At 35.7% G+C, this 15511-nt stretch overlaps 1 protein-coding gene across 2 annotated transcripts in view; it reads right to left on the bottom strand.

Moving 5' to 3' along the window:
- The window catches only part of RUNDC3B (RUN domain containing 3B), a 198651-nt gene that overhangs the window by 24113 nt on the left and 159027 nt on the right, over positions 1–15511 (bottom strand). The window contains exon 9 of one of the 2 annotated variants that reach the window (XM_010370648.2): positions 7453–7599. The exons of the other annotated variant lie outside the window; for it this stretch is intronic. Within the exon in view, the coding sequence (XP_010368950.1) occupies positions 7453–7599 (147 nt within the window). The remainder of the gene's footprint in view (positions 1–7452; positions 7600–15511) is intronic. 2 annotated transcript variants of the gene reach the window in all.

Here is a 15511-nt window from a genome sequence, read left to right as displayed (position 1 = left end):
TAAGATTTTATAAGATTTCATAATAAGTAGATATATACAACAGGCAAATATTTGTCTTTCCCTCTAAGAAATGAAGAATGAGGTGACAGAATAACTTTACCAGCTTACAAAACAGTGTTCTCACTTTATAATTTGATGACTTTTAAATGCTTATAGTATTAAAGTCCTTAGTTAAAATAATTTTTAACTACCAGGAAATTCTACTATTGCAGGAAACTTACGACGATCACAACAGATAACATTTATATGAGCTACGTAATGTGCATTAAAAATGATATCTAATATTTATATAGCACTTACTATATGTTAGGCACTTGTCTACATATATATGAATTTATTTCATCCTCATAGCTACCATAAGAAGCTAGAATTATTACTATCTGCACTTTATGGCAGAATAAACTGGGTCACAAAGAGATTAGATTTAAACCTGTTAGTCTGGCTCTAATTTTCTCTCTTAAATACTATGCTATCCACTCCCTAGTATAGGAAGAAAAGATCTGGCTTCCTATTTTATTAGAAATCCTTCTCTGGCTGGCATAGTGGCTCACACCTGTAATCCCACCACTGGAAGGCCGAGGTGGGAAGATCAATCACCTGAGGTCGGGAGTCCAAGACCAGCCTGACCAACATGGAGAAACCCCATCTCTACTAAAAATACAAAATTAGCCGGGCGTGGTGGCACATGCCTGTAATCCCAGCTACTTGGGAGGCTGAGGCAGGAGAATCGCTTGAACCCAATAGGTGGAGATTGTGGTGAGCCAAGATCGCACCACTGCACTCCAGTCTGGGCAACAAGAGTGAAACTCCGTCAAGAAAGAAAAAGAAAGAAAGGAAAAAAAGAAATTATTCTCAAGAATGGCCTTGTTTAATGAGATAGATCATGTAAACTATTTAATCATATTACAGAAAATTTCACTTGATTTGCATATTAAAACCTTTTTTTTTTTTTTTTTTTTGTTGAGACGGAGTGTGGCTCTGTCACCAAGGCTGGAGTGCGGTGGAGCGATCTCAGCTCACTGCAAGCTCCACCTCCCGGATTCACACTATTCTCCTGCCTCAGCCTCCTGAGCAGCAGGGACTACAGGCGCCCGCCACCACGCCCGGCTTTTTTTTTTTTTTTTTTTTTTTTGTACTTTTAGTAAAGACAGGGTTTCACTGTGTTAGCCAGAATGGTCTCAATCTCCTGACCTCGTGATCCTCCCGCCTTGGCCTCTCAAAGTGCTGGGATTACAGGCGTGAGCCACTGCGCCCGGCCAAAATCTTACTTCTTTAGCTAGAGAGGAAAGCAGGAACATAGGAATTTAAAAAGTAGTTATAAATACATTTACTTTCCAAATTATTTTTTGTGCCCAATAGGTATCTTACTTTTTAAGTTGAATGACAGCTCAAGATGAGTTTCTGACACTGATTTTTCATCATAGAAAACCTCTTAATATTTCTACAAAAAATTACATATAGAAATAGTTACAAACAGTATAAAATACTCTATAAGCCAAAAGACATAGAATTCATCCGAATATTGTAAGGACTGAAAAAGTCTGACAACACACATTTACAATAATCTCCAAGACTACCACCCACTACAGGGAAGAAACTCTGTAAAAGCAGCTTCTGACAATAGTAACATGAAATGAGCTCTCTGCATGACCTACTGAGGTTCTTTTTAGAATATCACATTTCTGAATCCAAAGTGGTGTTAGAGCCTTTCTCCCCTTTAATTTGTCACAGTTAGTGAACAATTATTGAGTTTATAACTTTGCTTAAACAAATGCCAATGAATATGGAAACAGAATTTAGTAGATGATGTTCTGAAGCAATAATAAAAATTACAACCCAAAATTAAGTACCTCATTCCTAAAATATTAAGAACTGTACCTTACAGCATCTTCTTTGCATGAAAATGACTACAAATCCACTATCTGGGAGGAAACAAATTCAGTTGTTTCAGTAATGGCTAAGAATGGGTTTGGTTTCCTCATGTTTACCTGATTTCCAATGTGACAGCTCCATCGGACAAACATTTGTTGCCATGTGGTAACGGTAACGAATCTATGAGAGTTCTGTCTTTATAAGGCCATGACTAAGCCCTATCTTAGAATCCTAGACTCGTTAACATCACACAGTAAGATTAAAAGTAACTCACCAGATACATTAATCCAATTAATAGCTACTACTCTTTCTCAGAAGATAATTTTTTAAATACAAGTAGCTTAATCAAAGTAAGAACCCAAGACAGTAAGAGTCATGCATTCTAATTATACAAAATTTGTAGTTTAATCCTTACCTTTCCATTGTTAAATATAATTTTATTTATTTATTTATTTGTTTGTTTGAGATGGAATCTCACTCTGTTGCCCAGGCTGGAGTGCAATGGCAGGCTCTTGGCTCACTGCAACCTCTGCCTCCCAGGTTCAAGCGATTCTCCTGCCTCAGCCTCCCAAGTAGCTGGGATTATAGGTGTCAGCCGCCATGCCTGGCTAATTTTTGTATTTTTAGTGGAGATGCAGTTTCACCACGTTGGTCAGGCTCGTCTTGAACTCCTGACCTCAAGTGATCTGCCCGCTGCAGCCTCCCAAAGTGCTAGGACTACAAACATCAGCCACTGCACCCAGCCATTGTTAAACATAATTTAAATTAAACTTGTAGGAATTATGTCATGGGCATTTGGGAAAATCTACTAAATTCAATATCTAACTATTTGTACATTTTTAAACCTTAAATATAAACATCTATACATAAGATTGGATATCAAGTAAAAGCAAATCAAAAGGAAATTCAGAAATAATCCCGAATTTACTTGTTAATCAATTTTCTACAATCTTTTATATCAATAATCAGAAGTAATAAATGGTTAATCTATGCATTTGCCCAGTATTATGTTAAGGTTAATAATAATTTATCTAGTAGTCATTGGGCAACAGAGAGTGTGTTATATAGAAGGAGATGAGCATTATCCACATGTAGAAAATAAAAACAAATATATGTATGTTGTATATACAGAAGCACATGAATGTACATCGAGACAGAGATATACTTTTTGTTCTTTGTTTTCATAGAAAGATGTCTAAGGAACAAAATAATCATTCGCTACAGGAGAATATCTATATTCTCTTATTAAAATAAACAGAAGGATGCAAGGAAAGCCTAACAGGGAAGGGCATATATGAGTGATGTCAATGCCCAGTTTACAAGTTGTAAAAGATTTCTGCAGTTAGGGTCTCCTACTCCAAAAATATTTGAAAGACATAAATGGGAAAGAGAACTGTGAATACATATGAAGTGAAAGTCATTAGAAAAAATTAAAAGCTGGTCAGGTGCGGTGGCTCACGCCTGTACTCCCAGCACTTTGGGAGTCCAAGGCAGGTAGATCATGAGGTCAAGATATCAAGACCATCCTCGCCAACATGGTGAAACCCCATCTCTACTAAAAATAAAAAATAAAAATAAAAAAAATAGCTGGGTGTGGTGGCGGGCACCTGCAGTCCCAGCTACTCAGGAGACTGAGGCAGGAGAATCACTTCAACCTGGGAGGCAAAGGTTGCAGTGAGCCGAGATCATGCCACTGCACTCTAGTCTGGTGACACAGTGAGACTCCATCAAAAAAAAAAAAAAAAAGTAAAAGTGAAATTAAAATAAAAAAAATTAAAAACCTAAATAGTAGATCATGAAAGCATATAAGAACTCATGATTCTCAATAATTTTGCAATGTGAATTATGGCCAAATTGGGAAATGATGATAATTTGAAAAGACTAAAAAAGCTTAAGTAGAAAATATAAATATGACGACAATGAATCTGATCTTTTGGGATAAGAATGGGTGAGTTAGGCAATAATCTAATAAGATTATGAAGATTATGTAACAGATAACCTAACAGGATTATTTAACAAACTCATGTGACCTAGACTTTACATATATATAAAGATATTAAAACAGAACTTACTGGAAACAAATAAGAAATTATTCTATGTGTGTGTTAAGGGAACATGTTTTATACACTTATTTATTGTTCAGTTTTTACAGTAAGCCTGTCATGCTTTGAATATTTAATATCATATCATGTTACATTGTTAAAGCATGACAGGCTTTTACAGTTAAAGTATTACAGGCCTTTACATGATATCATGTTAAATTGTTAAAGCATGTTAGGCTTACTATAAAACGTATATCATGTTTGAAATACAGAAAAAGATATGAAATCCAGCATAGCTTGCTGGGTCTAAGTAATCTTGTCAGGTCTAAGTAATCAATAAATAAACTGGAAATTTTATTTTTAAAATTTTATGAACAGCATAGTAAAGAGAAATAAATTTAAGATCTTCAATTATGAGAGGGATCTTTCCATGAGTAGGTGACAATATGACCAAATTATTCAATGACTTAAGAAGACTAACAAATTAATTAAATAAACAACACACTGTTGTTAAATAAACAGGAGGCCATTAGCCTAAGGCTGTCCCCCTACTCTGAGTTCCTAGTAACAAACTGCAACGTAATTTAGTAAACAAACCAAAGCCTAATTCAGGAGATTTTTTGTAACAGCCTGGTTTCAGCTAATCACAAACAGCTGAGATTCAGCTAATCATAGGCAGCAAACTAATCATACCATGCTAAATAAGGTATTTACTTAGCTGTAGCCAATCAGATGACTTATCTGCTTTTGTTTGGCCTATAAAGGCTTCCTACATCCACTGCTGGGCAGAGCTCTCTGAACCTTTTCTGGTTCTGAATGTCGCCTGATTCATGAACCCTTTGCTCAGATAAACTATGTATAACTTAATTTGTCTGAAGTTTTTCTTTTAAAACTCTCTTCTTAAATTGTCTTTGGCTAGCTGGTTGAATGAAGTTACAGCGTTCCTAGAGAAATAGCTATAGACATCCCATATCTTTGCCAGGAAAATCATCTACTGTCATTAAAACTGTAATGAATTATAGGGTCAGTTTCTTTCTCCAGATTGTCAAGAGGGTTAATGTTCCTTATTAACAAGGTTTTAGCCACCTCCTTCATAATTAGTACATTCTCAATAAATGTCTGTTGAACTTACTTAAGATATTGGTCAAATCAAAAGGAGCCAGTGATCAGGTAGTTCAAGAGCCTTGGCTTATATTAAAAGTTTGAAGAGAGAAAAAACTGGATCCTGACGAAAAGCTGTGATTGGTATCAAACATGATTTTTATGGTGAACTCCTCTATTCTGAATATCCAAAGCCTCCATCTTATATGCGACAGTTGGATTTATTCAAAACAACTGGGGATGAGTTGTTCACTTTAATTTTACATAAGGTTCAGAAAGTTTAGAAGTTAGGTGGGTATACACTCTCCAGACATGGAAGATACAGGATTACATTAGAGTAGAAACATAAGACTTTATAGAGTATAAATATTTACTGAGAAGCTAGCTATTAAATTCTAGCAATTTATTATCTCACTTGATCCTTATAATTCTGTTAGACAGGTATTATCCCCAGTATTACATCTGCAGAAAGAAAAGGGCAAGGAGAGAAAGTATTTCTCAGTGTTACACAGTAAGTAGCAGAGATTACTTACCAGTCCTGACTTTAAACTCTAGGTAAAGTGATCTCTGTACAACACCCTAGCTGCATGCTTTTTTGTTTGGGGATAGCAGTTTTGAGACAGGGCCATACTAAAACAATACCAACATCTGAGGACAGGCCAGATTAAAGAATGATGCTAGGCTTAAGCTGGTGGAATAACTGAGTCAAGAAGTATAAAATCTAGATCCATGCTAAACAGATGAATAGGAAGTTTCCTGGCCTTCTTTTCTGAGACCACAATTACCTTATCCGCTGCTATAATACTTTGTAAAAACCAGCTATTATTGCATATACAGAAGCAAACTAAAAATAAATCTTCCACTTTAGACTTCTTACTGGCTTCTCAATAGATAACTCTGTAGACAGGGAAGTGTACACATCTTCTGGCTAAAATATGTTACCTCTCACTATCTAATGTGACAATGTGGATATTACAATAAAAAAAACATAGTCTTTTAACTTATCAGGATTTAATGTTACACTATTTTTGCAGTTAAAAAACAGGAGCATCTTATATGTCATATATAGATAAGGTAAGTAAGTGTACCAAGTATTGCTACAAATTTAATTTTTTAATCATAAATTAAAAATAGAAATAAAATAAATTCTTCTATTAATTAAACCCAGAGGAAGGTAAAATTATATACCAGGATGAGATATATTCTAGTTATTAATAACTTTCATAAGGGTATATAAGAGAACTAGATCCCAATTTATGAAATATCCAAAGTCAGTATCTTGAATCATACTAAGAAGTATGGTTTAGTAGACGTTGAAGAGATTCTACTGATTTATTCTGCAAATAATGTGTTCATCTTTTCCTACTTATCTCTAATAATCAATGAAACAAGAAAAAGCATTTAAGTCTCCAGTACTTGTTTTTAATATCAAATAGTCAAATTTACTTTGAACTCTGCCTTTGATAGACAAAACACATCACAGAGTAAAGCAGGCGGAAATTGTTTGTACTAAAATATTACTTGTAGAAATATCTGGCTACTAATAACCTAGTGAAAGGTACCCAAACAAGCACACATAGATATGTGACTCTACCAGGGAAATTTACAAGCAAGGACTCTAAAAGAGTAGTGAAAGAAACAAAAAGAGATAGGAAAAAGGGAGGAAAGAGGAAAGAAAATAGAGAAAATACAAGAAAAGAAAGAACGAGAGGGAAGGGAAAAAATCAAACAGAAGAGGATGAGAAGGAGGGATATCAGGAAAAAACAGAAAATTAGCTTAAGATAGAAAAATAAAAATAGTGAAAAAATGATTAAGGTGGAAAAGTGGCTAAAAGCCAAAAGAAGGTAATACAACTTACAAGTTTCAAGATGATTACCTAAAGGAAAACAGCCTAAGACTGTAGCTCTCTCAACACTGGGTACTGGATACTGTAACTAAATGAAATGAAATAGTACTGAACATTGGAACAAAGAAATAAGAAAAAGATCTTGTGGACCATAGGTGAAGTGATTATATCTTCCACAGTTTCTAAAAATCAGATTGACTGAAAATGAATAGAATTCTTCAGACCCACCAGGAACAAGTAAATATCTTTCTATTCCTTCAAATTGTATTTTATGACAAGTGGGAAAATTAGTCCTCAGGCAAATACCACACCAATGATGGAATTCAAAAATAGGTGGCTCATTAAACACAAGCTCATAGATTTAACTGAAGGACTGGCTGAAGATTCAACTAAAGGAAAAGTAGACAGCTGGTACAATATGGTATAAGAATTTCTCAGATAATCTAACCTTACCAAAGTAGTCCTAAATCTTATCTTTGCTCTAAGATAATAATAAGTTCAGAAAGAGTAACTGAGAAACCTAAGCGGATAGCCATATGTTTTGGTACAACTAACTATTAATTAGTTGGAAAAAAAAGTATTACACTTACTCATACCACTGTTTATTGTGTTTTCGGTAAAGCAACGTATCCAAGGCAACAGCATTGACATCCAGAGCTCCTGGGGAAGGCCACTGGTTGGTGAGATGGGCAGTTAACTCTTGTCTTGATCTTAAATCATTATTCTTTAGCACAGTCCTGTGAATATTAAGATGGTGAGTGCTTTTGTCTTCACTGTTCTACAATGGCAGAGGAACCTAATGGTATCAATTTAGGCCCCCAAAATTTATCTTATAAAATTGGTTTGTTAATAGATTGTGAACAGAACTACAGCAAGGATGGTTGGGACAATGACTGTTCTTTCTCCTGCAATATGTGTTCTTCATTTTTTTTTCCTGCTGGTTACAACAAATCACTACTTGTGAAATTCAGACTTACTATCTTTTCACATCATTACTAAAGTACTAAAAGACCCAAGTAGCATTTTATATCTTAATTAAAAGGAAGTGATATCTTAAAGATACAGGTTATTAAGCCAATTAAAATATTTAAAAAGATTCCATGTGTATGATTTCCTAGCTTCATAGCTCAGACACAATCTGTGAAAGTATTTTAACTCAAGTAAAGGAAAAGCGATTAAAATGAAAGAAAAACTGCAAAAAAATATAAAATAAAAAAGATTCTCATAACTATTTTTCCTTTTTTTTTTTTTTAACACACTGTTGCTGGCTTGAATCCCATAACTGTCTTTGAAAGAAATGACTACTGATAAATCTTCATGAAAATGATTAAATCAATGACAACTACACTAAGCAGTATAATCCACTGTAAATGTTTTAACTACAGAATGAAGCCATTATAACAATCCATGGTTTTAATTTTTATAGAACTGTTACTTGCTAATATCAACTTAGAAAAGAATTTGCTTTTTGCCAAAATTTCAGACTTCAAAAACCAACTAATCATTGTCACAGGATTAATTCAACATTTAAGTTGACGGTTAAAAAGAACTTTAAAAGCAAAGGTCTTACTCTACCTCTAAAAGGCCTTAAAATACCATTTAGGTAACCTGCGTCCTCCAACAGGAGTCCATGGCTTTAGTGTGCTAATGTTCTGAGCCATCAATTCAGAAGCAGGGAAGTAATATGTGCCTGCCACTAACTTCCACAGATAAAAGCCCTGTTGTGGGTAACAGAGAGGTAAGTCAGTGAGGTAAGGGCAGCACAATACTGCACTAAAGAAAATCAGCCTGCATGCCACTCCTGGCTGTTTACAATGATACTAATGGAATAACTATATTTCATATGTCTCTAACAGGCTACGGATGGATATTTCTGATTTTGTGGGGTATCTGTGTGCATTGAAAAATACTTGTTCCACTATGTCTACAAGGAAACATTATCTGATGTAAACATTAGATTCTGTCTCAGGATGGAATACGAAAATAGGCCAAAGTTAGTGAGAATGTATCCCATTAAGATACTATTTTAGCCTAGTTGCCACAATTTCATTTCACTGGAAAAGAAATGAAATTTTTAAAAGGACTTTTAAAGTACTTTAACATTAAAAAAAAAATTAAAACAGTAAAGCTTTACAAAGAGAGCAAATGGGAAAATTTTAAGACTGACAGGAAAATAATGCAAAACAAAAATAGGAATTATTAGCCAGATAATCTGTTACGATAAACCACCATTATTTTGGATTCTGTTAGGTTTTTCTCTATCATATATTCAATTTCTTGAGGGAATCTAGTGAACATCACTGGAAAACTCAACTTCAATGTCATAATTGGCTCACAGGGAATATTCAGGCAGAACATGAGAAAAGCAAATGTGCATCTGTGAGGAAATGGCACTGGTAGAACACAATAATAGTAATGGAACAACCTCCAATTTAGAATATATTCTTTCCGGAAAATGAAAAGTTTTATACCTCATTAAATGGAAAAGAGAACTGAAGTTCCACAACTGTTTTTATACAACTGTTGTCCATGGAGATTTTTGCCTAATGACAAATTAAAGGTGCTGTCTTTAGACCTTTGTCCTTATAAATCCTAATGATGTTTTCTATGAGCAGCTACCTGGTCCTCTGAAACACGAGATAAAAGATCTCAGCTAGTGGAATAGGCATAGTTTTCCTCCCACATAGCATCTATTTCCCATCTTTTGTGAGGAATGTGGAGACAATAAATCCTGGCACTTGCTCTGCCGCTATGAAGAGGAAAGGTTCCTGGAGAATCCTTGTGTAAGGCCTTTTCTTTCATCACTCAAGTACACTATGGGACAGACAAGTGAATTAAGTTGAGAACCTCGTCCTTGTATTTTTGAACTTAACTAGAGTCTGTTTAGAGTAATAAATAAACAGAGCAGTTTATTCACTTTAACGGTCGGTCCCTGAACAGAATGTACCAGCAAAGAGACATTACTGCAGTTCCTGCTTCCAACCCTCTGGGGTAGCTCAGTTTCCTTCTTTCTAAGCCTATTTATCCAGCCTTTCTATCCATTCTGTGAGTTGCTGATCTCTTTATAATGAATTCTATCTGTGCACAAGAGCTGATTGTAGTTGTTTGCAACCAAAGAATCCTATCACTTACCTTAGAACAGGGGAAATATACCCAGTTAATATCAAAACCTACTCAAAGATAATCCAGTTAATGTTAATATGAAGAATAATGTTATTTTTCTTAATTGGCCATGCTTAAAAATGGTTTCAACTTAAGTTACTTAATAATTGCTATTATTTAATGGTATTAAATCAGTGATAATTAAAGGTTAAAATATGTGACATTTAGCATTTAATTAAAACTCTAACCAATGCTGAAATTAGTCTGTCTAAAAACTGAATTATTTTATATGTGATAGATTCTATTTATCACTTATCTATAAGTCAATTTATCATTCCCTCATTAAGACAATGATTCTATAGAAGGTGCACTGAAGGAAAATTGTTTAATTTATTATGAAAGTAGCAAGAGGGCCAGGCGCGGTGGCTCAAGCCTGTAATCCCAGCACTTTGGGAGGCCGAGACGGGCGGATCACAAGGTCAGGAGATAGAGACTATCCTGGCTAACACGGTGAAACCCCATCTCTACTAAAAATACAAAAAACTAGCCGGGCGAGGTGGCGGGCGCCTGTAATCCCAGCTACTTGGGAGGCTGAGGCAGGAGAATGGCGTAAACCCGGAAGGCGGAGCTTGCAGTGAGCTGAGATCCGGTCACTGCACTCCAGCCTGGGCGACAGAGCGAGACTCCGTCTCAAAAAAAAAAAAAAAAAAAAAAAAAAAAAAAAAGAAAGAAAGTAGCAAGAGTAGAATTATCACAGCTAATTTTCAGAACTTCCCTGTGGTATCTACCTCTGAATTTCTCGATAGCTGATTTTTCTTTAGATTCTCAATAGGAATTATTTAGGAATTTGCCTTCTCAAAATAACACAATTTAATTTATTACTGTAATGACTCAAAACCATTAAAGAAAGGATCTCTTTATATGGATTTTAAGCTACATATAATCTCATCAAGCCTAACTATGAGGCAGGTTCTGACACCTGTAAAGCTTAAATACAGCTACTGAGACAGCAAGTTGCAGGCAACTCTATTAGGGAAAAATATTTAAAACTCAACTTTACTTATATACTGAAAGTATCCTCTCCTTGTCTTTGCTCTCCCAGCATTAACTATATCCCTACTATTATTCAAAAGATCCAATTCCATCCACCTTCCAAGGTTTATTTTGTTTTCTACCTCATTCTAAAAGATCTTCAGATTGCTTCTGTTCACAATGATACAACTTGTATTGCTTTGTGGTGAGTCTCATATAGTTTAATAATAAATCATTTAAGTATTTTAATGTTTTATGGATCTTCTACTTTGGTTATAAGCTACTTGGGAACAGTAGCTTTGTTTCATATTTATTCACTGTAAATGGTTATAATATTGGACATATTGCTGAATCTCAACATGCAATTCACATGACCACTAAATGAAAACTTTTCCAGCTTGAGGCCTTATATGGATGCTTGCTGATTTCCCATATACTACCTCATAACAAAAAGTAAAGTTTTAAACTAAAAATTTAGATTAAATCTACAAAATATTTCACAGATAGCATTTTCATGACAATTGAAAAAATATATTCACAACTAATATCAAGTAAATGTATTAGGTAGGCAGTGGAGGACACACTTAAAATACGTGAAGAAGCAATCATCTAAAAGTGTTTGTGATTGTTATATTTTTCATGAGAAACATGCTCATAGAAGAGGGAGTACAGAAAGTACAATTTAAATTCTCCCTCCTTATTATACTCTACCGCTCCTAATAATTGGCTTCTAGATCCTTGAGGAATCCCTATCTTGCTTTTGTAAAATATCTTTTACTCTACAGGTAAAAATCTGTCATTTGAAAGTAAAGTTTGATTTCTTATATGTAATTATGTTGAAGTATGTGTCAGTTCAATTTATCAATTGACTATTTCATGTGATCTTTAAATATATCCTCAATTTTTTGACCTGATTGTGTCTTTGATGGATATATGTAAATTCAAAATACTGTGGATTTATATATGCAAAACTTCTCAAGTGAAAAATGGAGTCTATCTCTCCTGCAAAATTGTTAGAAGCAAAACTATAGCTTTCAGTTAAGGTTCAAAAAGCTGTTTTATTTTTCAAAGGAAAAAGTTCCACATCTTAAGCAAGCCCTTCTGGGAATGACAGAAAAAGTCAATAAATACAATTTATTCTGTGGAACCTAGCTAACCCCTGAAAAGTTTCTATATCTTCTAAATACATAATTTGTAACTAAGTATAAATACGTATTTTACCACTGACACTTTATTCTTTTTAGATTTATAATTTTTCTTCATATGTTTTTTAAACATTTTTATCTTATTTTATTCATTATTTATTTTGAGTAAGGTCTCAATCTGTCACCCAGGGTGAAGTGCAGTGATACGATCATGGCTTTCTGCAGCCTCAAACTCCCAGGATCAAGTGATCCTCCCACCTCAGTCTCCTAAATAGCTGAGACCACAGGTGTGTACCACCACTCCTGGCTAATTTATTTTTTCTGAGGCGGGGTCCCCCTATGTTTCCCAGGCTGGTCTCAAAGTCCTGGGTTCAGGTGGCGCTCCTACCTAGGCCTCCTAAAGTGCTGGGATTACAGGTGTGAGCCACTATGCCTTGCCTTAATTTGTATTTTTAATTTTTGTGGGTACATAATAGGTGTTTATATTTATGAGTTACATGAGATATTTTGACACAGGCATGTAATAATCACATCAGGGTAAATGGGGAATCCATCACCTCAAGCATTTAACCCTTGTGTTACAAACAATCTGATAATACTCCTTTGGTTATTTTTAAATGTACAATTAAAACACTTTTGACTGTAGTCACTCTGTTGTGCTAGCAAACACTAGGTCTTATTCTTTCTAATTTTTTTTTTTGCATCCATTTATCCACTTTCCCTCCCTCGTAAGACTCGTATGATTATTGTTAGCTTATCTTATATTTTTTTTGAGACAGGCTGTTGCTCTGTCACCCAGGCTGGAGTGCAGTAGCACAATCGTGGCTCGTTGCAGCCTCAACCTCTCAGTCTCAAGTGATCCTTCCACCTCTCAGCCTCCCAGTAGCTGGGACTACAAGCGCACAACCACCATGACCAGCTAAGTTTTGTATCTTTTATAGAGACCCAGGTTTTGCCCTGTTGTCCAGGCTGGTCTCAGACTCCTGGGCTCAAGTGATCCCAGCTTTGGCCTCCCAAAGTGCTGGGATTACAGGTGTGAGCCACTGCAGCCGGCCTATTAGTTTATCTTGACTAAGTACAGAGCAATACAATGCAATACAATATAATGCAATACAACATGACTCTGTATTAATTATAAACACCAAGGACTTTTCATTATGGACTCTGTATCATTTCAGGAGGAAATTATTTTCACATTGTTTTTGAAAAAACAAATTCATCAAAAATGCAGTTATTTACTCTCTCTTTCAAAAAACAGCTTTCCATATCTCACTTGTTCATTATGTAATTTGCTAAAATTCAATTTGTGAAGATTTATCACATAACTCTGAGGCATCAAGAAGGGTATATTTACCTCTCCTCTAATAATGAAGAGTGTTTTACAAAATATTTTTTTTTTGGAAACAGAGTCTTGCTCTCTCACCCAGAGGAGTGCAGTGGCACGATCTCAGTTCATCGCAACCTCTGCCTCCTGGGTTCAAGCAATTCTCCTGCCTCAGCCTTCCAAGCAGCTGGGACTACAGGCGTGTGCCCAACACCCAGCTAATTTTTTTTTTCTTTTTGTATTTTTAGTAGAGACAGGGTTTCACCATGTTGGCCAGGCTTGTCTCAAACTTCTGGTCTCAAGTGATCCACCCGCCTCGGCCTCCCAAAGTGTTGAGATTATAGTTGTGAGCCACCACGCCCAACTGGAATATTAATTTTTAAATAGAGGCTCACCCCAGGTAAAAATGGAAGTCCCAATAAAAGTTATTTCAGTTTTCCCAGAAAAACAACTTGCTTTGAATAGTACTTGACTTAAAATTTTATCTTACTGGTCTTCCTCACATGTTTTGCATGCATGTTTCTGTATGTGCTATTCTCTGTACCCAGAATACCCTTTCTTTCTTCCTATCCCTTGGTCACATGGGGAACTCCTGAAAAGCCTGCTCAAATATCAACTTCTTAGTGATGGTTTCCCTGGATCATCATTACTGTGCTACTTCTATAGGGAATATACAAGTTGAGCATTCCTAATTTGAAAATCCAAAATGCTGCAGAATCCACAACTTTCTCAGAAGCAACATGACACCACAGTGAAAAATTCCACACCTGACCTCATGTGAAGTGTTGCAACTAAAACACACTTAAAATTTGGATCATGCACAAAATTATTAAAAATATTGTATAAATTATCTTTAGACTTACGTGTATAAGGTGTACATAAAACATAAATGAATTTTGGCTGGGTACAGTGGCTCACACCTGTAATCTCAGCACTCTGGGAGGATCACTTGAGTCCAGAAGTTCAAGACCAGCCTGGACAACACAGTGAGACCCTATGTATATAAAAAAGTTTTAAAAATTAGCTGCGTAAGGTGGTGCATGCCTGTAGTCCTAGCTACTTGAAAGGCTGAGGTGGGAGGATCACTTGAGCGTCGAGGTCAAGTCTGCAGTAAGCCATGATTGTGCCACTGCACTCCAGCATGGACGACAGAGGCCTTGTCCCCCCCCCCCCCCCCAAAAAAAAGAAAAGAAAAAAGAAAAAACAGAGAGAGAAAAGATAAGTGGAGAAATGGGGATGTTTGCACACTGCTGGTGGGAATGTAAATTGTACGTTCATTATGGAAAACTGCATGGTGGTTACTCAAAAAACTGAAAACAGAATTACCATATGATCCAGCCATCCCACTTCTGGGTATTTAATGATTTGAAATCAGTATGTTGAAGAGATTCTGCACAATTACGTCCACTGCAGCACTATTTACAATAGCCAAGTTATGGAATAAACTTAAGTGCCCATCAATAATGAGTGAACAAGGAAAATGTGGTACAAGGTCTTCTAAAAGATCTAGAAATCCATATTCTAGACTTTGATAGTAATACTTAGCCAATTCAAAGTGATTCTTTTGTTCATTTATTTGATTATTTATCTTGTGACTCCAGGCTTGAGGGTTATCCTCTCCCCTTTACTTTGCTTCTTCCTCACCCCAGAGGCTGTGTCAACGCTCATGATGTGGTTATACTTTCAGCTGTTGGACATGTATAAGGATCTAACCCCTGAAATCTAAGGATGTAACAGCTGTGGTTCCAAGTATTCCAATGCAACTCCAAAGGTCCAAAACATGAAGTAATTTTCAATTTTGATAAGACAATATATTTAAAGCCCTTGGGGCTATGAGGAAAGTTTTGAAAGTGTGAGTGAGCAATTTTGATGCTAAAAAAGTTCCTAGCATCAGCAATATAGCAAATTTTGTAATTTTCCACTCGCTCTGTCACCCAGGCTGGAGTGCAGTGGCGTGATCTTGGCTCACTGCAACCTCCGCCTCCCAGGTTCAAGTGATTCTCTTGCCTCAGCCTCCTGAGTAGCCAGGACTATAGGCGCACACCA

The sequence above is a fragment of the Rhinopithecus roxellana genome, chromosome 6 (genome assembly GCF_007565055.1).
Source record: "Rhinopithecus roxellana isolate Shanxi Qingling chromosome 6, ASM756505v1, whole genome shotgun sequence".
Classification (NCBI taxonomy): domain Eukaryota; kingdom Metazoa; phylum Chordata; class Mammalia; order Primates; family Cercopithecidae; genus Rhinopithecus; species Rhinopithecus roxellana.
This window is presented reverse-complemented; position numbering and strand designations above follow the sequence as displayed.